Here is a 21,936-nt window from a genome sequence, read left to right on the forward strand (position 1 = left end):
CTTTCAAAAGCTCAACTTCCAATCAGAGGCAATTTCCCTGATGAGAGACAGGAACACAAATAAGGCCTGAACAAATAAAAGTATTTCAACAATGCTTTTCTCAAGGATAGCCAAGACAGAATTTACAGTAATTTGGCTCTGTTCTCCTCTTAAGACACGTAAACGGTATTCAATATTCAGATAAACAAGGAGATCTAAGCACTTACAATATGGGAGATAAATCTCTGATCCATTGTAAGGTTTTGTATGTTAAAGAGTAGGTAGCTCTTAAACCCCTGAGGATTATCCATGCTTTGCTCCAACAGACCTCCACAAATCATTTCTACCTCTACGTTTCACTCAGCAACAGCTCTATTTCCCTTTAAAAATCAAATGATGTGCAAGAACATTGCTACTTTGAGGCTACTTCTTCAGTTCCATAGCCTCAGGTTTCGACTACCTTTAAAATAACATAATTAAGTAAGGAGGCTAGCCTGTGTGCTTCCACTTAAGCTTCAGCATCTTCACTGCATTTGTCTGTTAGCACTGCACTTGTCTGTTAGTACTGTGTTTATTATTGCTGTCGCTCTGCAATTTCTTCCCAAATCCATCCATGTGTTTGTCTTACAGAAAAGAAGTACAAAACTCCCAGACCACTGAGTTTAGGTCTAAACCCTGAGTGTCAGCCAGGAAGTCCATAAAAGTGGAGCATAACTCAACAGACATCTGGAATCCATTTGTGTCTTTTTAAGTCAGTCAATGGACTCTCTCTTCAACTCCCAACAGTTTCCTGTGGAGCTTTTCTCCTTTGTATTATTCCATCTTTTGGGACAAGCCATAATAAAACTTTGACTCATCAGCTGTTTCTTCTAGAGCTGCCTTTTCTCGTAGAATCCCACACTGGTTTGTGTTGGAAGGGACCTCAAAGCTCCTCCACTCCCAACCCCTGCCATGGGCAGGGACTCCTTCCACCGGAGCAGCTTGCTCCAAGCCCCTGTGTCCAACCTGGCCTTGAACACTGCCAGGGATGGGGCAGCCACAGCTTCTCTGGGCACCCTGTGCCAGCGCCTCAGCACCCTCACAGGGAAGAGCTTCTGCCTAAGAGCTCATCTCAGTCTCCCCTCAGGCAGGTTAAAGCCATTCCCCTTGGCCTGTCCCTACATCCCTTGTCCAAAGCCCCTCTCCAGGTTTCCTGCAGCCCCTTCAGGCACTGGAGCTGCTCTCAGGTCTCCCCTTCAGGAGCCTTCTCTTCTCCAGGCTGCCCCAGCCCAGCTCTGTCAGCCTGGCTCCACAGCAGAGCTGCTCCAGCCCTCGCAGCAGCTCCCTCACGGCCCTACTCACGACTCACTTCAACAGGTCTACATCCTTTAACTGAGGTTTAACAGTCCCAGATCTTGATTTTCCTTACTTGTGTAATGAGTTGTATTAAAGGCGTAACGTACTTTCAGAGGTAGCAAAACCTGCAACAAGACCATACGAGCATTCGTTCCATTTCTCACCCCTTACTTCTCTATTTAACTTCTGCTTTCCCCCCCATCTTTGTCTCTGAAACGTTTCAGCAACTTGAGTTTTTTTCTAAAAAAATCATATCCTTTTCCCACAACTCTATCTCAGGTGCCATTATGTGAAATAAACTTTCCAGCTTGGTCTTGTCAAGGCAAAAGAAAATCAAGTTGTTGGTGACAGCAACAGTTCTTCACCCTCTCAGGTCTCCAGGACTCAGAAACTGGCCAAGAAATTCTGCTGTCATTTTGCTGTAAATCTCTTTCCTTTTTCATGCTTTCCTTGCTCAGGTTCCTTGTTCGCAGACTTCAGTATCCCCACACAGCAGGGGTAGATGAGTAGATGTTGAGGGAATGAACTCTCCTCGCAAAATGCTTCACTGCAAGGCAGCTACATGAGCTGGAGAGCTGGAGGGGGGGATGACGTGTGCTGTTGCATTGTCTGGCTCCTCTGAACCAGACTCGGCCCTGCACTGTTGCTGTGTTTTGCCTTAAACAGTCAAAATTATAGAGAAAACAAAATGAGCAATATTCTCGTGTGAGACAGCAGAGCATGTAAGTGATATTTCCTGCCCCACGGGTGTCCCCAGGGAGGTTCAAGCATGCCAGCTAAGTCATTGGAAGGTTTAAGCATGCAAACCAAGTCATTTGCTCTCACAAACAGCCAACACAAGCTGTCAGGCATACTGTGCCATCAGAAAACCAGCTCTCCTGTTTCCAGGGGAAAGCTGAGCTCCTGAAGTTAGTTATGGCACTGAGCACTTGGAAACCTGCTCCAGGATAGAGCAGAAGATACCAGAAGATAGCAAGTTGCCTTGGGGGGCAGTTCTAGCTCACTGCTGACCTGCAGCCGTGCTTGAAAGCTGGTGGTATAAAGAAGCTCAGACTGTAAATGCAGAGTGAGGAGGATGGCTGCAAAGGGCAATGAAAGGTTCTGCCCAAATCAGACTCATAGATCTGAGATAAAGGAAAATTTCCCCCAGCAACTTCTTCTAATTTGGTATCATAGAATCTTAGAATAGTTAGGGTTGGAAAGGACCTTAAGATCACAGTATCACACAGTATCACAGTATGCTAGAGATTGGAAGGGACCCCAAAAGATCATCTAGTCCAATCCCCCTGCCGGAGCAGGAACACTTAGATAATGTTGCACAGGAATGATCATCCAGTTCCAACCCCCTGCCATGGGCAGGGACACCTCACACTAAACCATCTCACCCAAGGCTTCATCCAACCTGGCCTTTCAAAACCACCAGGGACAGAGCATTCACAGCTTCCTTGGGCAACCCATTCCAGTGCCTCACCACCCTAACAGGAAAGAATTTCCTCCTTAGATCCAATCTAAACTTCCCCTGTTTAAGTTTGAACCCGTTACCCCTTGTCCTGTCACTACAGTCCCTAATGAAGAGTCCCTCCCCAGCATCCCTATGGCCCCCCTTCAGATACTGGAAGGCTGCTGTGAGGTCTCCATGCATCCTTCTCCAGGCTGAACAGCCCTGACTTCCTCAGCCTGTCTTCATACAGGAGGTGCTCCAGCCCCTGATCATCCTCGTGGCCTCCTCTGGACTTGTTCCAACAGTTCCATGTCCTTTTTATGTTGAGGACACCAGAACTGCACACAATGCTCCAGGTGAGGTCTCACAAGAGCAGAGCAGAGGGTCAGGGTCACCTCCTTCGACCTGCTGGTCACGCTCCTTTTGATGCAGCCCAGGGTACAGTTGCTTTCTGGGCTGTGAGTGCACACTGAAGCTGGCTCATGTTCACACACTGCTGGCTCATCATCTTCTGCGAAGGTAGAAATGCAAGGCAGAAGAGAGAAAATACATGCTGAGCAGTTCTGTATCACTGCAGCGGCTGCTCTTCATCCTGAAGATGAACGCCAGTGCAGCCTGGAACGTGTAATGCTGTGCACCCACATCGCGTACTTGCACACACAGTGGGAGGAGGAGCGGTGGGTCGCACTCTGACTTCAGAGAGAACTGAGGTGAGGATCCACCTTCATGCACATGGCCGTTCACAGCTTCCCTCTTCGGCCGGTGTTAGGAGAAGGAAACTCAAGGCCATGACTGAACATGTTTGTCTTGGATGGGAAAAGCTGCTTGTTGAAGAACTGACCTCTCCCAGCTGACTATGCTGTAAGACTTTGAGATACGCAACACTAGAGCTCATTGCAGAGGTTCTGCACCATTAGCATTTAAACAAGTCGGAGCACGCTCTGTCTTCTTCCCATCCATGGTCAGCACTTGCTAACAAAGGAGACTCTCGCATTGTGAATGCTCCATCCCTGGCGGTGTTCAAGGCCAGGTTGGACAGAGCCTTGGCTGACATGGTCTAGTGTGGGGTGTCCCTGCCCATGGCAGGGGGGTTGGAAATGGGTGATCTTAAGGTCCTTTCCAACCCAAACTATTCTATGATTCTATGATTGTCGTGGTGACAGCTGAAGAGCCTGGTGAAGGCAAATTTGCCTATAAGCAATCATAAACTGCCAGACTTCTGGCAGGGTAGAAATGCAAGACCAGGCAGGCAGATACCACATCACCTGCTGACTTTCTAGTCCTCCTTTTTGAAGTGCATCCACAGGCAGTTGGTTCAGCTGTGTCTCAACATAGCAGGAAACAAAATCCATGTGCAGAAATAACCATTCTTAACGTTTCAAGCATGTCTTCAGAGATGCTTTCAAGCTTTTGGGCCTTAAGAAAGAGTTCCTACACCTGCTTGGTAAACACAGCCAGAGGACAGAGTTTAAAAGGCATTATTATTATTACTATTATTACTACCATTATTATTATTATTATTATTTCCCCAAAATGGGTTATTCCAATAAATGGGATACTTCTTGTCTCTTTTCTCTAGCAAAGAGCATTACAGACCACTGCGTTATTGTTTAGGAGGCAGGGCTTTATAAAAGACCTGAACTGCTCAGCCTTTCACTGCTGCTACGCTCAGAGTTTGCAAAACAGCCTCAGAACAGAATGCCTGGAGCCACCTTTAACGGAAAAAAAGAGGCAAACTTGCTGCCTTCTGCAGTCACAGTGTGATGTGACTGTCTGGGGTTGGTATCAGCCTCTAGCTGTACCAGCAGCTGTTTCACACAGGAAAGCATATGCAGAAAAACATGGACAGGAAGGTTTCAAATGGGAAAAGGACGACGTGCCAGCAATAATCCAGCATGGAAGAGGCTGAACTGCAGCAAGCCGAATTCTGGGCATGACCAGACTGTGCTTCAAACCCCCTTGTTGTGAAAGCTCAAGCAAGCAGCGTGCTGTTAACCCATGAGATGCAGAGCACCAAGGTATAAAATAGGAAATCCCCCAGCATAGCTTTGAAACCCTTCCACGTGCCTTCATATGGATGCAAAACAATGCAGAACACCATCACCCTCAGGACTTGGAAAAAAAATGTTGTGAATGCCAGTCTCAGGTGATCTTTTGCTACCCTGGGTATGGTCACTGGTCCTGCTCCTGCTCCAAGCGTGGGGCCTCTCATTGGCCCCACCATGGCAGTAAAAACTAAGTCTAAATTTGGAAATACTGAGTTTTTGGTTTAAAAAGAGTCATGCCATATAGAAAAAATATTGTAACTGTATTCCATACGCATCAGTTTTTTCATAGTGATATTTCAGTGTATCTGGACAGTTTATATGACCCATTCCACAGGAGGTGTGTTTTCAGAAAACAACTGAACAATTAAAATATATTGAAATTTCCTAAGATAAGAAGAAACTGTTTCTTTTTATCAAAATGTACAGGGATGTTATAAAACATTTGTAGTCCAAGAGCAGAAATAATATTTTATTCTTTTTTTTCTCTTGCAAAAATCTAATTCTGATGTCAACAGAAAGCTATTGACAATTCCTATATTGACAAAATACAGACTAAGGGACTTAATATTGTTATATCAAATGAAAACTGGACTGAGTTAAACCACAACGAATTAATCTCTTCTTTGCCCAGTTTGCCTCTATAAATTTCAGATGAAAATCATAAATAAGAGTTTCTTAGACTCCACAAAGCCTCTACCACAGCTCTTCTGAAAGCCCTGCCCCACATACATAATGCTTGTGACAAAAATTCTCTCTTGAGCATCTGAAACTGTAATTTAATTCTTACTTCTACATTACCGTTTTTACTCTCTTTGCATATGCCCTGCTCTACCGATTGCATACTGGCATAACAAAAACCTGAAAGGAAGCTGACACATTTAGGGGTTAGGGGCCCACTTCAGATTTAAGGGCTCTCTTGGGAAAGTAGTTTGATTCTTTAGTTGCTGATGCTTCTTTTTTTCCCCTTCCAGATAACAGTCTTTGCACCCTGGAAGCATTATTTGCATTTCACAGAAGGATTTCTTATTGTCTATCAGATACTGTAGGACCGAGGCACCCATGGGATGGGATCGGCTCAACACTATCCCTCACTCATGGGCAAGAATGAAGTAACTGGGGTGGGGTATCTCTTGCCTCCTTCCTCTTTCCTCCTTCCTCTTGACAGTGGTAGATCCTTCTTGCAGCAGCTGGTCTTGGCTCTCCCAGGGACTCGCAGCAATAGGGAGCATGCTTGCCCTGGCATTAGAAGTTCTCCTTAAATTCTCCTCTCCAGCCTACCTCTCTGTTTGCACCTAAGGATGGTAGCGGTTGTACCATCCCTTCCAGAAGAACATACATCTGGGATTTTCAAACCTCCATCTCTTCATGCTCTGAAACCTCGGGGTCTCTGCCCATGCCCCCTCCAACGATGCTTTGCTGCCAAGTAGTTAATTTTGCTTCCTGACCTTAGGAACCATGAGCCAGCATTAGAGACAGATGACCTACCAGAGTTAATTCATGTCACTCAATAAGAATTGCATTTGTGGCTGAAATGGCCCTAAGGGCCTTGTCCAAAGCACAGAGTAATTTAAAAGGCTTCCATTGACTTCAGTAGGCATTGGTTCAGGATGATTAAAGAAGTAGCTTTGATGATTTCTAAGGCAAATGAGCCTTTAGAAACTTTGACTTTGTTTGTCTTAACGCATGGAGTACAGTTACACTGAGACCTGGCATCATCCAGTTACTTTTAACAGAGTTGTCTAGAGATCAAGGAAATGCAGGTGATGACTTCAGATTTCATCATTAGAATTCATCATTGAGGTCAAATGGAAAGAATTCGGATATGAACAAGCCTATGTAAGATACAACAAAATGCTGAGAATTTATCCTCCATAGATACTACATTCCTAAAGAACAAAACTGCAGTGTATTTCAGCTACCCAGGCAAAAGACAGTATTTATGTCCTAGGAGTGACTGTGTTTAACTCCAGCTGTACATACCTGCTGTCTGCTAAGAACACACTAACTTGATTTCATTTTTGTGTGCGTTATTTGACTTAAATCAGACCAAAAACCCTCACCGCACCTAAAGCAATTGCAAGCCATAGGCTGTGCCTGCAATCACAGCACAGTTATCACCCTGGGGACGTGCTTTAGCCAGACATCATGCTGCAAGTAGTTGTGTGAGAATTGTTGAAATCTTTCCTGTTTAAAGTCCGTAAGGGGTATCGCTCACTAAATACATTGCAAACACTGTCTGGGCTGTTCAAGAGCAATGAATTATTCTGGTGGTGGTTTTTCCATAGTGAGGGGCACAGCATTCCCAGAACAACACAACTGCACAAGCAGAAAACAAACAGAAAACTCAGAGCTCTTTTTAATGTGTTAGTTTGAGGAAAATGTATTCACCTACCATATACAGAACAACTGCAGTTAATCTGTCATGCTTATTTACATTTCCTCATTAACTAAACACAAGGTGGGATAGGCTGGTCTTTCTGCAGAGGATCTGGTTCTTTATGTCTGTCTGATGGGCATGAGTTCACCACTCTATGGAACATAAAACCACTTTTCAACATTTCTTACTCTTTTCTTTTTTTTTTCCTCCCATAAAGTATCACGAAACTGTAGAGCATCCAACAAATTCTGGATTTTCTGCTGCATTACATGAACAGAAGCAAGCAGAAATCCATGAACAAGCCTGACGCTTCTTACACACATACTTGCTTCATGGGCAGAAGATCTGGAACAAGTATTCATACAATCCCAGACTGGTTTGGGTTGGAAGGGAGCTTAAAGCTCATCCAGCTCCAACCCCTGCCACGGGCAGGGACCCCTTCCACTAGAGCAGCTTGCTCCAAGCCCCTGTGTCCAACCTGGCCTTGAACACTGCCAGGGATGGGGCAGCCACAGCTTCTCTGGGCACCCTGTGCCAGCGCCTCAGCACCCTCACAGGGAAGAGCTTCTGCCTAAGAGCTCATCCTAGTCTCCCTTTGGCAGCATTATGAAAGGATGGACCATGTCTATAGGAGTGGTTGTCCTACAATGGCTATAGCAGGTTATGCCTGCTGGAACGCTGCTCCTGGCTTTGCCATTGCAAATCACAACCAGCAGAGAAGGCAGATGTTCCACGTTCTGAGGTCGTTCAATGAGATCCATTAAATATCACTACAGTATGGACATGGAGCTGTGCAGTTATGTTGAAACAGAGCAGCACACCGGGTGAAGAACTAAGACACACACTCTATTTTCCATCCAACCTTCCTTTTTTTTTCTTTTTTTTTTTAATTGAACTTGACACATTTCCTGTCCTGCTTACCAGGTGATTTTGTGCTGAAGCCTCTCCTAGGTTTTCCAAACCTGCCTGAAAACATCTTAAATGCAAATTTGAAAAAGACATACTGACAATTTACTTTTGGGCTTTTTTGTAACCTAACAATTTGAGAATAGTTTTTATCTATTCAAACCTGACATTTTCAATTTGAGTCATACCAAGAAAACCAGCTGTTTTATTTTTTATTTTGTAATTTGTATGCTTCTATTTCTTTTAGCAAATCATACGCTGAAATCAGAGGGTGAATTTGCAGTGTGCTACCTTGCTGTGAGACTATATGTGCTACCTGGTACAAAGTCAAATCCTAGTGATGAAATATGCCCTTGATACCCTTCAGGGATGCTCCAGGTTGAAGCAAAGCCAATGAAAGGTTCTAGAATTGACTTTGATCTTCTAGATAACTCTTTCTTGTCTTTCCCCAGGAATTATTTATTGCAGGTTAGCTCAACTCACTAAGCTGGAGTAAGATGGCACCTGCTGTTAATCCAGGGATTTGAGGTTTACACCTTGCTTTGCCTTTTAAACTAGTGGAAAATGAGAGTACAAATCCAAATAAACTTTACAAGCTCAAGCCTGAACTTTCCTAATGTCACTGTGGCTGTTTCCTTGGGCAGATGTCACATAAATGTACAGCGCTCTAGCTGTAATTGAAAGAAATAAAAGGAAAAAATACCCTAGCAACAGACTTCAGAAGTATTGAAAGGTAGGTAGGAGCAGAGAAACTGTGAGTAATCAAACATATATTCGTATTTGGAAAATGTAATGATATTGCCTTGAAAAGTTGACTAGACTTTGTTACTATTAAATAAGAGCTGCTGGTTTGAAAGAAAAGATGATATATCATTTATCACTGTAAGGCTTTTGAACTCTAATCTATAACCCACGAAAGGGTGCAAGAAGAGCCTGGAAATTATGCCGAGCTTAATTATACTTAATGTGAATTATTCAGAAGTGCAGCAGAGACTAAAAATTTATTTCATACAAAGAAGCCTGACATTTTAATTGGTCCTTCAGAAAAGAGACAAAACAATTTCCTCTCCTGAAAATTTACATCTTCCCCATCAAAGCAGCAGCCTCAGCCAAGCAGAACTTCATTAACAAGATTAATTATCACACCAGCGTCTGCCTCATCAGGTGTGCGGCGCAGGTGAAAAGCGCGGCCCCCTCCCCAGCGCGGCCCCGAGGAAAGGAGAGAGATTGAGGGCACCGTACCTTGGTCATTAGCCATTTTGTCAGGGTGCTCCACTGCAAGAAAGAGACAATGTCATTAGAGGCTGACAGCTCCTCGCAGGCAAGCCGACACATCACATCAACTATTAGTGTTAGCAGGCTGGTGCTGCCTTCCCACACCAGGGACGGTTGGTGCAGGAGGACAGGATGAGTTTTACCCTTCCATTTTCCCAAGAGATCCTGGAGAACTGAGAGGACAAACACAGGATCATAGAATCTCAGAGTCTCTTGAGTTGGAAGGGACCCAAAAGGATCGTTGAGTCCAACTCCCTGGTCCTCGCAGGGCTGCATAAAGCTGAGCCATATGGCTAAGAGAAACGTTCAAATGCTCCTGGAACACTGAACCAAGGTTGCACCATGAGTTATAGCAGACATAGAATCACAGAATCATAGAACAGTTAGGGTTGGAAAGGACCTTAAGATCATACAGTTCCAACCCCCTGCCATGGGCAGGGACACCTCACACTAAACCATGTCACCCAAGGCTCTGTCCAACCTGGCCTTGAACACTGCCAGGGATGGAGCATTCACAACCTCCCTGGGCAACCCATTCCAGTGCCTCACCACTCTAACAGGAAAGAATTTCCTCCTTATATCCAATCTAAACTTCCCCTGTTTAAGTTTTAACCCATTACCCCTTGTCCTACCCCTACAGTTCCTAACGAAGAGTCCCTCCCCAGCATTCTTATAGGCCCAATGTTCATAGAGTAACAGAATGCTTTGGGTTGGAAGAGACCTTAAAGCTCATCCAGTTCTAACCCTCCTGCCATGGGCAGGGATATCTTCCACCAGACCAGGTTGCTTCAAGAACCAGTTCAAACTGACTGTTTTCACCAAGTTCTTCCTCATGTGAATCCCTTACTATATCATTTTTTAATCCTCTTGTTCTCTTTTTTTTTGTGTAATCTGGAAAGTTTAATCAAGCAAGAAGGAAAAGGGAGAGAGACACTGCCTCTTTAAATAATTACAGTCAAACCACCTACAAGCTAAAAGCTTGGTATGACTTACATTATTATTCTTTCAGCTTTTTACAAAGCGGTTTAAAACTATTTACATGTTTTTGCATAATAACCATAAAAGATAGCGTGAAGTGAACCAGACAAGACTTCAAAATTCAATAGATATATTAAAAGCTTTCCTGCACAGCTACAACTTCTGACTATTTATGATATGGCTGAGGGAATTAAACTTTCCTCTGATTCATAAGTAGCTACTATCGTAGAGCATTAACCAGTCCTCTGCTTAATAAATTATGCAAGAATCTTAAGTACAGGAAATTGGGGGGAAAAGAAGTGATTTGGTACACGAATCTGGAAGTCAAATAACCACTGCCTGCAGGTGCAGGGCATGCTGCTCCCCTCGCTGCTAAAATCATGGCAAAACCTCCCCTAGACCATGGCATCGTGCTAGGAACAAATGGAGGTACTGAAGTGGGAGTAATTTACATTTAAAGATACACCCAGGAGCTCAGTGCCTGTGGCAGAGAGGGAATAGCTCTTATGATGACCCCCAAAACCTCAAGTAATTTTTTAATCCCCTCTCAGGGATGCAGGGAAACTGGGTATATGGAGCATAGTGACTCAAACTCTCTAGGAACCCATGCTCCTGCGCTTCCCCACTGAGCCATACCTGGGTTATCACCTTTCCCTTAGGACAACTATATACATGAAAACACGAAGCCTTGCTTGTGAGTGTGGTTACCTCCATCTAAGCATGGATGCCCCTTAGACTCTTCCCTGGCTCCTTCTCCATGCGATAGAGGAGGTGAAACCCGCGACACCTCTAGTGCCAGGAGATGCTGCAGCTCTGATGGCTAATGTTGGCTTCCAGCAGGTCCTGGGGGCTCAAGTTTTGGAGCGGTTATGAACTGGGATGTGCTGTTGGACTACGATGCTGAGGCAGCATTAGAGGGCACTGCAGTGCTAGAAATGCTGCCCCACACCATCCTTTCAAAAAAGGGGAGTAAAGTAGCGGGATCGGCGTCACCTGCCCATTTCAGGGCTCTTCTAGAAATGGTGCAGCGGCAACTTTAAATCTGGTGTCCTGTAGAAAGCCAAGGAATACGGTTTTCCTTGTTGATCTTAGCACAATGGGAATATCTGAGAGTACTGTGAAGCTCTTAACTACTTCTTCGTCTCTCTCCCTTTCCATCATTCCCCTTACAATCGCATCTGATCCAGTGCTTTGTCCATGTTTGATGTTATGTCTATCAGTGCATTAACAGGCAACTTTCTTCATTTTATATGTGTTGATGTAATGCTTTGTCAGATTCTGATAACCACTCCCTCATTGTCATTTATTTAAAGGAGTCAGCACACAAGTGAGGTCTGTTTGTAAATGTGGCTGTAATTCCGAATAGGTACGGCTGAGCCAAAAAAGCATAAACACATTAGTAAGTTTAGTTCTAAAATTTGCTTGTTTCTGTAGCAGATGAAAAAGCAAGTTGCTGAGAAGTTATTTAAAAGATCAAGGCAATCCTCCTCCCCATCTCCCAGTTCATTCACTCACTCTTTAGTTGCCATGTGTCATTGGGCAGTTGCAATAACATTGCAGACTGTGTATTTACTTCTGCAAATTAATGAATTTCCAAAAGTCATTCCTATATATGCCATAAAATTGATATAACATGGAGACTTGGACTTTAACATCGGGGCAATCTGAGAAAATACCCTGCTTTGCACAAAATGCACATTCGATTTGGGCACTGTCTGCTTCTCTTCCTTAAACACATGTAAGTATATACGTATACATAATATTTACTGAAGTCATCTAGACTCAGGAAGCATTAAGAAAAATCCTAGCAACAGTCTCAAATTCTGGTCCAAACTATATAACAATAAAAAGGTGAGACATTTGATCACATTTCAGCCTTCTATTCCAGGTCCCTAAGAATGTGTGTATCAGATTCTCCACGGTTTAAGTGATAAATTTAACCAGCCAGAGCATAAAACTGGCAGATTCTCAACTGATGAAAGCTGTCAGAGATTGATTGCAGTGCACAGTGTAACAACAGTTTACATAACCTCAGGATTTGCCCATTTTTGTCTATATTATCATCAGTGAAGCTGAGGTGGAAGAATATAAACTCATTATTCCACGGTAGTGTTACTTACTAGTAAATATATCTCTTTCTCACAGATCACTACATTTTCATTAGTAAAGGAAACTCACTACAAATACTCTCATTGCAATTACAACACAAGTAATAGCTGGGTTTCCTTGCAGGAGCTTTAAGTGCTATAATGTATGGAACGAGAGCGTGGGTGACTTAGTGGATCTTTGATGCCTGTTTAGCTCCTCGTGATCTAAAACTTCCTCTGATCAGGACATAGATTTGCCATCAGAACACACATAGCCATATGGCTCATACATATCTTCTGTTAATAACCATTATGGGTAGGAAACCAACATTTCTGCATAATTCAGAATGCACTCAAGACTTCAGAAAGTCTTTTCACCTCAAGTGTACGGATAAATTTGTCAAAAAAACAGTTGAATAGTATTGAACATGACATATTTAGGGTGGATATCATTAAGTATTCATGGCAGGGTATTAGACATAGTCCTTGTAGGCTATTACAAGATGTAACAAATGTATAAATTCATCTTTTCAGTATCTGTTGATGTTGTCTGATTCAGAATTCATTTCCCAAATGAGTTTCATGGTACTTTGTGTAAACATTACAAAGCAGGTGATATCAAGTGCATTAATCTTTTGCTTTAGTTGGATATCCGGGTCTCTATATCTTTTCATATCTCATTAGTCTGTGCTTATTATATTTTGATGCCTTGTCTCTTTTAAGCTCAGTCTAATAGACTTCTGCTTGGCACAGATTCTGAGCATGAAATTAAGTTGGCACCGTCCCCTTGATAGAGATGAAGCACCCGCAAAGTGCTATCTCTTCGCATTTCTTGGCAGTAGAGAATCAATAATCAGGATCCTACCAATAATTCATTCAGAGTGAGACATGACTTGGACAAGTAAGTCCTGCAAACCTGGGCAGGCGATGATAAGCTCAGTGCGAACTGACACAATTTTTCTTTCTCTTTTCTGATTCTCTACCTACTGCATGGAAACAGTCTATGAGGCTTTTCACTCCTATTCAACGGTCAATAGCATGCTTTAGAGACACTGATATCACTGATAGTGAAGGAAAAAGGGCAAGCTCTCTGCCTGTGCGGCTGTGGACACTGGCTCATTCATCAAAAGCCTTTCTTAAAGGTTGAAAAGTGGATATTCCTCCCCCGCTTCCCTCACAGGCAGGGCAAAAATTTGCTATTCACATGAAGGTTTGCTGACAGAGAATTCAAATACAAGCTCCCACTAATCAAACAACAAATCCCTTAAAGGGAATGATACGGGGATGGTGTGGCACCCCTTTCTCTGCAGTCACTTTGCTTAGTAGAGCTCACGTTAAATACGTCAGAGGCCTGAGTGTGAGAGCTAATTCCAAGCCTCTCCAGCAAGGTTTGAATCTGGATTTCCTTAATTCCCCTCCAGTTATGAATACTCAGGCCCAGTCTGTGTCCTGTTTTAATTGTCTTCTGCTATGTTGTTATTTTTACAGGCAAATCCCAGGATTTTCTCCAGAGGAGGCACAGCAACAACGTGCTCTCTCACATGCCATGGTTCTTTCCTGGAACAGGTTCACTGTTTGTGTCATTTGCGTTCTTTATTAATTACACACCTTTTTAAGAAGTAATTTCATACCTTTGTGCAAATGATTGAGTGACAGTTAAAATAGAAGGAGCAGAGCTGCCTCAAGCACCCTGCTTCCCACTAACAGTAATATTGCTTACATCTTCATAACTAATAATTACTGGGTAGATCATGTCAGGGCTTCACGCAGACAGACAGTGGAGAAGAGAGCAGAGGAATCTCTCTCTGTGTTGATTTGAAATTGAATCTGACATAAGTGCAGTCCTTTGTTCTCATGAACACCTAGGCACTGGAATACCAGGAAAATAAAGGGTGCCCCTGTTTTGCCTGCTCCTCCTCACTGGTCACTTTAGAGAGAAGGGTAAAGCACTAATTAGTCTGTTGCTAATAAAATCTACTGAAAAATATGTGCAATAACTTTCCCCATGCAAAGGCAAGCTGCATCCCAGCTTGCTGAGATTTCTAATCATGATTTTGCGTGCCTGCTCTGCTGATAGGAGTGAGTCGTTACAGGTTCCTACAGTCACCAGAGGATCCAAAACGAAGAGGGACCTCCCTAGAGAAACCCAGTCAAATCCAATTAGTTTTGTTATTGCTGCTGGAAAGTTAGGTGGTGTCAGAGTGCTGAATTTAGAAATATAGTTACCACCTCATTATGTGGTTTACTTTCATCAAGTACTGTACCTAGCGTTTTGCTTTTATCTCTCAGCAACAATTTCAAGCAGTAGGATCTCTTCTGGCTGAAGTGGCATTAATTGCAAAGCTCCCACAGAAGCATAAGAGAATTCTGTGTGTCATTACTATCCCCACGACACAGATCCAAACCTTTCAGCGTGCGGAAGAAAGTAGGATCAGAGAGGGGCCCCACTCCCTTGGCGTTGCGAGCTTGGATTCTGAAGTAGTACACGGTGTCCAGGTTGAGATCCATGATCTGGTGGGTGAGCCGGTCACCGCTGATGGACTCCATAACCCAGTCATCAATGGGAGCGTTCTTGTCCAAAGTGTAGAAGAGGATGTAAGCTGAAGAAACACAACCTCTCAGTTAGCACTTTACCAAATTTTAAGGTGCTTCTTCGACAAAATACAGGTAAAATTCAGGTTTCTTAAAAATCTGGCTTTTCTATTTAAAAGCAGAAATGTCAGGCCTCCAGTCTATTTTGCTTTGAGCAAAGTTACAAAAACACACATTTGTTTACTTTTAGAACAAAACCACAGTTACAGTATTCACTGTAAGAAATACAGATTTAGCAAACATGAAAATAGGTTAATTTTTAATAATTAACAGGTTCTTACAAGCTCATTTCTCAAATTCAGGTGACATTTGAGATATCATTCAGTCTGACAGCTTCCATAAACCATACAATATAAGTCTTTAGTGTTTCCATCCTAAAATAAAATTATATGGCATTAATGACCCACATTAAATGACGGTGTTTATGGGAAGCCATGCAACATTTATTTTCAGCTATAGGGGAAAGTATTTTGGGAAAAAAATGGAGAATCATAATTTTTGGTAGCTCGGAATTTTGGTAACTTAAAGTAGCACAATAACTACTTTCCACTGAATAAAACTTGGAAGTTTCAGAACTTAGAGACCACAAGGACCAGCATTAGGATATCATTACAGTTTATAGGAATTACTTTGCCTATAAATGAACTTCTGGGAAGAAGAAAAAAGCCTGAAATCAGGGCTGAGAGGTCTAGAACACCCTGCAACTACTTTGCAACCCTGCTTCATATGCCTAAGAAACATTTGACCACGCACTCAGCAAAAACTTCCCTTGAGAGACATTCTGCAACCCAGCGCTAGAAGAAACAAGTTTGTGCATGGATGCCAGGGTATCCAGTCTGGTCTCAGGTCTGAATGCTGCTCCTGGTGGAAAAACTCTCTGAAAGGTGCCACCACGGAGTGATTTCATGCCTTGGAAGTCAGCAAAGCTTGTATTTTATTTTGTCTCTTACTCACTGGGGAATCAGGACTATTAACACTCATTTGGGTGTGCTGTCCATCAAAATGGCCATGTCTTCTCTCTAATGGCTAAATTAAGTTTGTGTAAACAGGGGCATTTCATCAAAACATCCTCCTTTTGGACATGGTCAGGGATTGTAAAGTCCTGATGATAATGTGGAGTGAAATCATACACAGTTATGCAAGTCTGGCCTAGGAATCGTTATTGCTGGGTGATGTCCACGTGGAAATATATCCTTATTTTTACTGATAACATAAAGTGGGTTACTTTCCTGGTGTAACTCACAACAGCTCATCTGATGCCAGTAAGGCCCTGCTGAGTTACACACTGTTTAAAGCTTACCCAGGGCTCTTCATCGCTAATGGCTCACATGGGACATTGTTCTGAAGTGTTCTTCCTCTTGCATTTATACTCCTCAATGCTTCAGCAGTGTGTTACTGGGATTATGAGCACTAACAGTGACATTTTCATTCACCCACACATAAATACACTGTAGAACAGGTCCAACCCAACTGTTAGTAGTAACGTGACCATAATGTGCACGTTATTGAAGGTGGGCAATAATTCTCCTACTAATTATAAGGCTCTGAGATGGCTATTAACAGCCCAAAATGATCAGTTACAAGCAAAATCTCAGATAGAACTCTACTGTATTTTTCAAACTAAATTAACATTAAAGGTTTGTAATGAATTTCTTAATTAGACACTAAGGTTACATGAAGTGTTTTGGAAAATAAAATCTGTCATTGTGAAGCACCCGTTCAGTTCAGCTCTTGTCAGTCAATATTAGGGTTTTTCCTGATCATCACTGCCTTAAATAGTTACTGTAAAATTAAATATCTACCAATAAATTCTCCCATGATGTGCTGCACTGAGCAACCTATTATTACATGTATTATGCATTGCACTCTTGCTAAACAAAATACTAATTATTAGTCATTTCTAATTATCATTGAGCAGCATGAACCACAAAACCTTCACTTCAGGTGCTCCATTTTTTAACTTATGTTACTGCTCTTAGCAATTAAAAATACAGATTTACATCCCAAGTTCTAGATCCTACAGTACCCCTAACATTGCCTTGAACCCTAAACCAAGTTGGATGATGAAAGTAAAAGAAAATAAAATACCATCAGATCAAATAGCACCCAAGAAAAAAGAGTTAATGAGTGAAAGCATCGAACGCTCAGAATGGTAAATAAAGGGAGAAGGTAGATAATTTAAATATTTACCAGTGATTTTTCCATTGGCTTCCAACGGTGGCTGCCAGCTGACAATGACCGTCCGGGGTTTCCCTTCCCGTGTAATGACTGTCAAATCCTTGGGAGCAGAGGTTGGAGCTGAAAATAATGGAAATAATAGAAAATAGAAGTTGCTCAACTGTTCTGTGATTCTGAATTCCTTACACACCATAGCAGTCATGAGCTATAGTTCATCTACTATAGGCGCCTACTGCTTTCTTAGATCCTTTCAAATGTGAGTGTCCTTAGATGCATTCAAACATGTAACATATGGTTTGTCTAGAAGTGAGATTTTAACAGCAGTAATTGCACAAAACACTGCGTGTGGATATGTTAGGATTTGGCGGATAGCTCTTATTCTCCACCGAGGCATCCAGGAACACCTAACATATTCTGGGAACACTGTACACTTAAAACCAGTAATAATACTGCGGGTTCTTTATTAGAAAAACTTGTAGGTACGTACCAGTATAAACCAAACATTACTGTGTCTATTTGCTAAACATATCTCATCTTGGGACATTTTAGATATGATAGAAAACTCTTAGTTTTTCTGTTTAAAGTGTATTAAAGACACAAGGTTGGATTTCTGAGCCTACAGTATCTACTTTGCACCCTGCCTTTCTGATGATGGTTAGGATGTCTTGCACAGATATTTTGTAAGGTCAGGAAATTGTCACAGATAATTTGTAAGACTGTGGAGGAGAAAGGAAAGAAGGCCAATTATTAATAAATAGTTAAGAGAGAAGAGTAAATGCATTGGCACTAAGCTCATTGTTCATTAAGTTCGTTTGATGCAGGCTGTCAATGACCGGGAGCATATAGAGAACATAACAGCACAGGGAACACAGAATACGAGCATCTCATCATCTGTGTCCTACCCCTGAGGCCACTAAACAACATTTCTGAATGTTTGAACAACTGCCCTGAAGCCACTTGGTGAGGTAAAGCTATGTTGGACTGTGCTGAGCTAAACCAGCCCAATCTAAACACAGAAACAAGTCTTCAGGGTGACAAATAACAAGGGAGGAACCAGCTGCTGTACAGGCTCTGGTCACAGGGAGTTAATCCCTTTGAAATAACATTCTTTGTTGCAGGTTTAGGGTGGATTATCTCTTTGCTATATGTGCTGGAACAACACTTTCAGTCTGATATGTCCAGAGCCAGCACCAACGGGACTCACTTCAGTCTTGTCACATTGGGTGCTCCTCTTTGGAAGCATCTTTCTTACCCTGAAGTAGGCAAACCAGAACATAAGTTCACATGTCTTTGAGAAGCCCCTTAGTCCTGGGTGATGCCAAGCATGACATGAGCTAACACACTGCATTATTGCTATTGTCATTAGTGCTGCTGCTGGGGATTTCTCGAGAGGACTGTGTTGCACTTAAAAGCTACTCGGCTTGTAGCCAGCTCGGGACACTGGCTCATCAGTTCAAAAAAGTGTACTATAATCCTAGTACCACAGAATCCCAGACGGGTCTGGGTTACAAAGGACCTTAAAGCTCACCCAGTTCCAGCCCCTGCCACGGGCATGGACCCCTTCCACCGGAACAGCTTGCTCCAAGCCCCTGTGTCCAACCTGGCCTTGAACACTGCCAGGGATGGGGCAGCCACAGCTTCTCTGGGCACCCTGTGCCAGCGCCTCAGCACCCTCACAGGGAAGAGCTTCTGCCTAAGAGCTCATCTCAGTCTCCCCTTGGGCAGGTTAAAGCCATTCCCCTTGGCCTGTCCCTACATCCCTTGTCCCAAGCCCCTCTCCAGGTTTCCTGCAGCCCCTTTAGGCACTGGAGCTGCTCTCAGGTCTCCCCTTCAGGAGCCTTCTCTTCTCCACCTTGCATGGTCCTGCTTTCTCAGGGAACTGCAAGAAATAACAATTTTCATAAATGAATCTCACTCGCTTTTTAAAGTAAAATTTCTCTTGCCTACTTTTGCCAAGCCCATCCTGTGATATTATTTACCTTCACAGAAATTTCTACGGAAGAGCATCCATCTCTTTGTAGGCAAACAACATTTTTATGTTGAGTGCTGTTTTCCTTTCTCTGATATTAACCTTTCTGACATGTTTTCATGAACTAGTTAACCCTTTCCTTTCCTAGATTTTCTGTCTTTTTGAGGCTAAACTAGCAGGGCTTGTAAACCCCTCCTGTAGCACAACCTTTCTGTGCTGGTGACTAAAACATGAACTCTGCTGAGCAGCTGAAGTCGAGCTGTGTTTTCAGCAGATTGTGAACATAAGATATCATGAGAAAAATCAAAGCTTTAGATGTTTCCCTTAGCACTTACTAACACCTCTCGTATTCGTAAGACTTGCGTAGGCTGATCTGGGGATGGAACTTGGCTCCGAGAGTTGCTTCTGAATATTGGGCATAGCAACTCTCCCTAGCCATGGTAATAATCTTGAGTGAATTCTTTATCGATGCTGATATTTATGCTCTTTAATATCATTACAGGAAATTCAACATGTGGAATGGGTACAAAATAGGCAATAAAGATCAGCAGTGCAGGATGCCCTTAATAAACAAAGCTGCTCTATCAAGCTCAGATAATTGTGTTGCAATCACATGGGAAAATGTAAAGACACATATATTCCCTCTTGTTTTCCCTTTGTTATTTAACTGGCGTATACTGTGGCTTTCATTTGAAAAGAAAGCCCAACAAATCAATATTTATAGGCAGACCTCATTTGGTATCTGCTGGTAGAAACCAGTTTGTAAAGGCATCTAGAGTCTTTTCAAGATACCAGCCCCCCTTAGAAAATACAGTACGCACTAATTTGGTGTCCAAATGTACATGCTGCTGTCTACAACACATGAAGAAGAAAAATACCTTCAGCAAAACCACAGCCATTCTTATCTATGGACAAGGGACTATAGAGAGATACACAGGCAATCACAGAGAATGTGGAAAATCTAGTGGTTCACAGTGTACGGCCTCATGCAGCTCAGTGATGTAAAAGCTCTACTCAGTGCTTGTCAGGCCACATATGGAATACACTGTTCAGATTTTTTCCCTGCTGTACATAAAAGGTGTGGACAGTCTGGAGTGGGTTCAGAGAATGGCCACAAAGATGATCCAAGGACTGGGAAGCTGTTGAAGGAAAAGCTGAGAGAGGTGGGTCTGTTAAGCCTGGAGAAAAGAAGTCCTGGGGAGACCTTATGCCGTGTGCCAGTACTTAACTAGTGGCTACCAAGACGACAAGGACTCCCTTTTTACAAGAAGTCCCATGGAAAAGATGAGGGGTGATGGGCACAAGTTACTCTTGGGGAGATTCCAGCTGGACAAAGAAGGACATTTTTCACACAGAGAGCAACCAGCCATTGGAATAGTCTCCCTAAGGAAGTGCTGAACTCCTTAACACTGGATGCTGTTAAGTTAGGGCTGGACAGGGTGCTGGGTGCAGGGTCTTCCTGTTCCTAGAAAGGCTGGACCATGTGGTCCTTGAGTTCCCTTCCAATGTGGTATTATATGATTTTAGGCTGGGAAATTTGGGGCTGTTCAGCCTGGAGAAGAGAAGGCTGCGTGGAGACCTCAGAGCAGCCTTCCAGTATCTGAAGGGGGCCTATAGGGATGCTGGGGAGGGACTCTTCATTAGGGACTGTAGTGACAGGACAAGGGGTAACGGGTTAAAACTTTACCAGGGGAAGTTTAGATTGGATATAAGGAGGAGTTTCTTTACTGTGAGGGTGGTGAGGCACTGGAACAGGCTGTTCAAAGAAGTGGCAAATGCTCCATCCCTGGCAGCTTTCAAGGCCAGGTTGGACGAAGCCTTGGGTGAGATGGTTTAGTGTGAGGTGTCCCTGCCCATGGCAGGGGGGTTGGAACTGGATGATCTTCAGGTCCTTTCCAACCCTAAATGTTCTATGGTTCTATGATTCTATGATCCTATGAAATGTACTCAGGAGTTTCAAAAGAGGGGCCTATTCCCAAAGAAATGAAAATTTAATGGTAAACCCCTAGCCTTGTTTAAAGACAGCCTAGGGATCAAGATATCTGTCACCATTAACACCTGCATGGTAACTAGAAGTAAAGCCCGTGCATACTATTCCGCTACTGTGGGTAAGGGAAAGCGCATGAAAGATAACGAAAGAATTATGTTTTGGAGAGGATGTTATCTGCAGAGATCACTACACCTTCATCCCTTTTCAAGTATTTTTATCCTACTGAATTAGAGCTACATATAATATGTGCCTGGTGTCTTTTATCAAAACTGCATTCATCCCCCTTCAGAATCTGAAGCATCTTTCATACTTCAAGCAGGATGTATCATAGCTTCTTGCTTGGAAAATGCCACTCAAACGCTTGAGAAGAGCAGCTAAATTAAGCCTTCAAAGTGTGTTTGCTTATTATAAGAATATTGTTAATATTGAGAATGGCTCCTTGGTGAAAATAAAATACAGATGTATAAACACACTGAGGTTAAGAAGAGATGCATTTCAAGCTGTTAGCCGGGAATTTATATAAGAACAATTTGCACAGGGTAGATAATTGTGCCATTATAGTGAGTAATGTTCAAAAGGCTGCTCAATTCACTAGGTTTTGGGACTTTTTTCCTGGTTTCTGTCTCTAATTTCGCACACACAGATTTAGTCACTGTAAGTGACAAAAGGTTTTGCCTGGGCTGAAGCATCAGCCACCAGCACAGCACACAGCAGACCATTAAAATGTGTCTACACAATGTTAGGAACAGGCCTGTGAGTCAAGACCTTCGGTCAAGAAGGA

The 21,936-nt window shown here is 42.9% G+C and overlaps 1 protein-coding gene across 1 annotated transcript in view; it reads right to left on the minus strand.

The window, feature by feature from the left end:
- The window catches only part of DCC (DCC netrin 1 receptor), a 602,355-nt gene that overhangs the window by 45,488 nt on the left and 534,931 nt on the right, over positions 1–21,936 (minus strand). Inside the window, exons 19-21 of the mRNA XM_057405653.1 lie at positions 17,209–17,316; positions 14,832–15,026; positions 9,329–9,361 (exon numbers count right to left, since the gene is read on the minus strand). Of these exons, the coding sequence (XP_057261636.1) occupies positions 9,329–9,361; positions 14,832–15,026; positions 17,209–17,316 (336 nt within the window). The remainder of the gene's footprint in view (positions 1–9,328; positions 9,362–14,831; positions 15,027–17,208; positions 17,317–21,936) is intronic.

This window comes from Pezoporus wallicus, unplaced genomic scaffold, assembly GCF_028554395.1.
Source record: "Pezoporus wallicus isolate ANWC-B61680 ecotype Strahan unplaced genomic scaffold, APGP_CSIRO_Pwel_v1 scaffold_13428, whole genome shotgun sequence".
NCBI lineage: Eukaryota > Metazoa > Chordata > Aves > Psittaciformes > Psittacidae > Pezoporus > Pezoporus wallicus.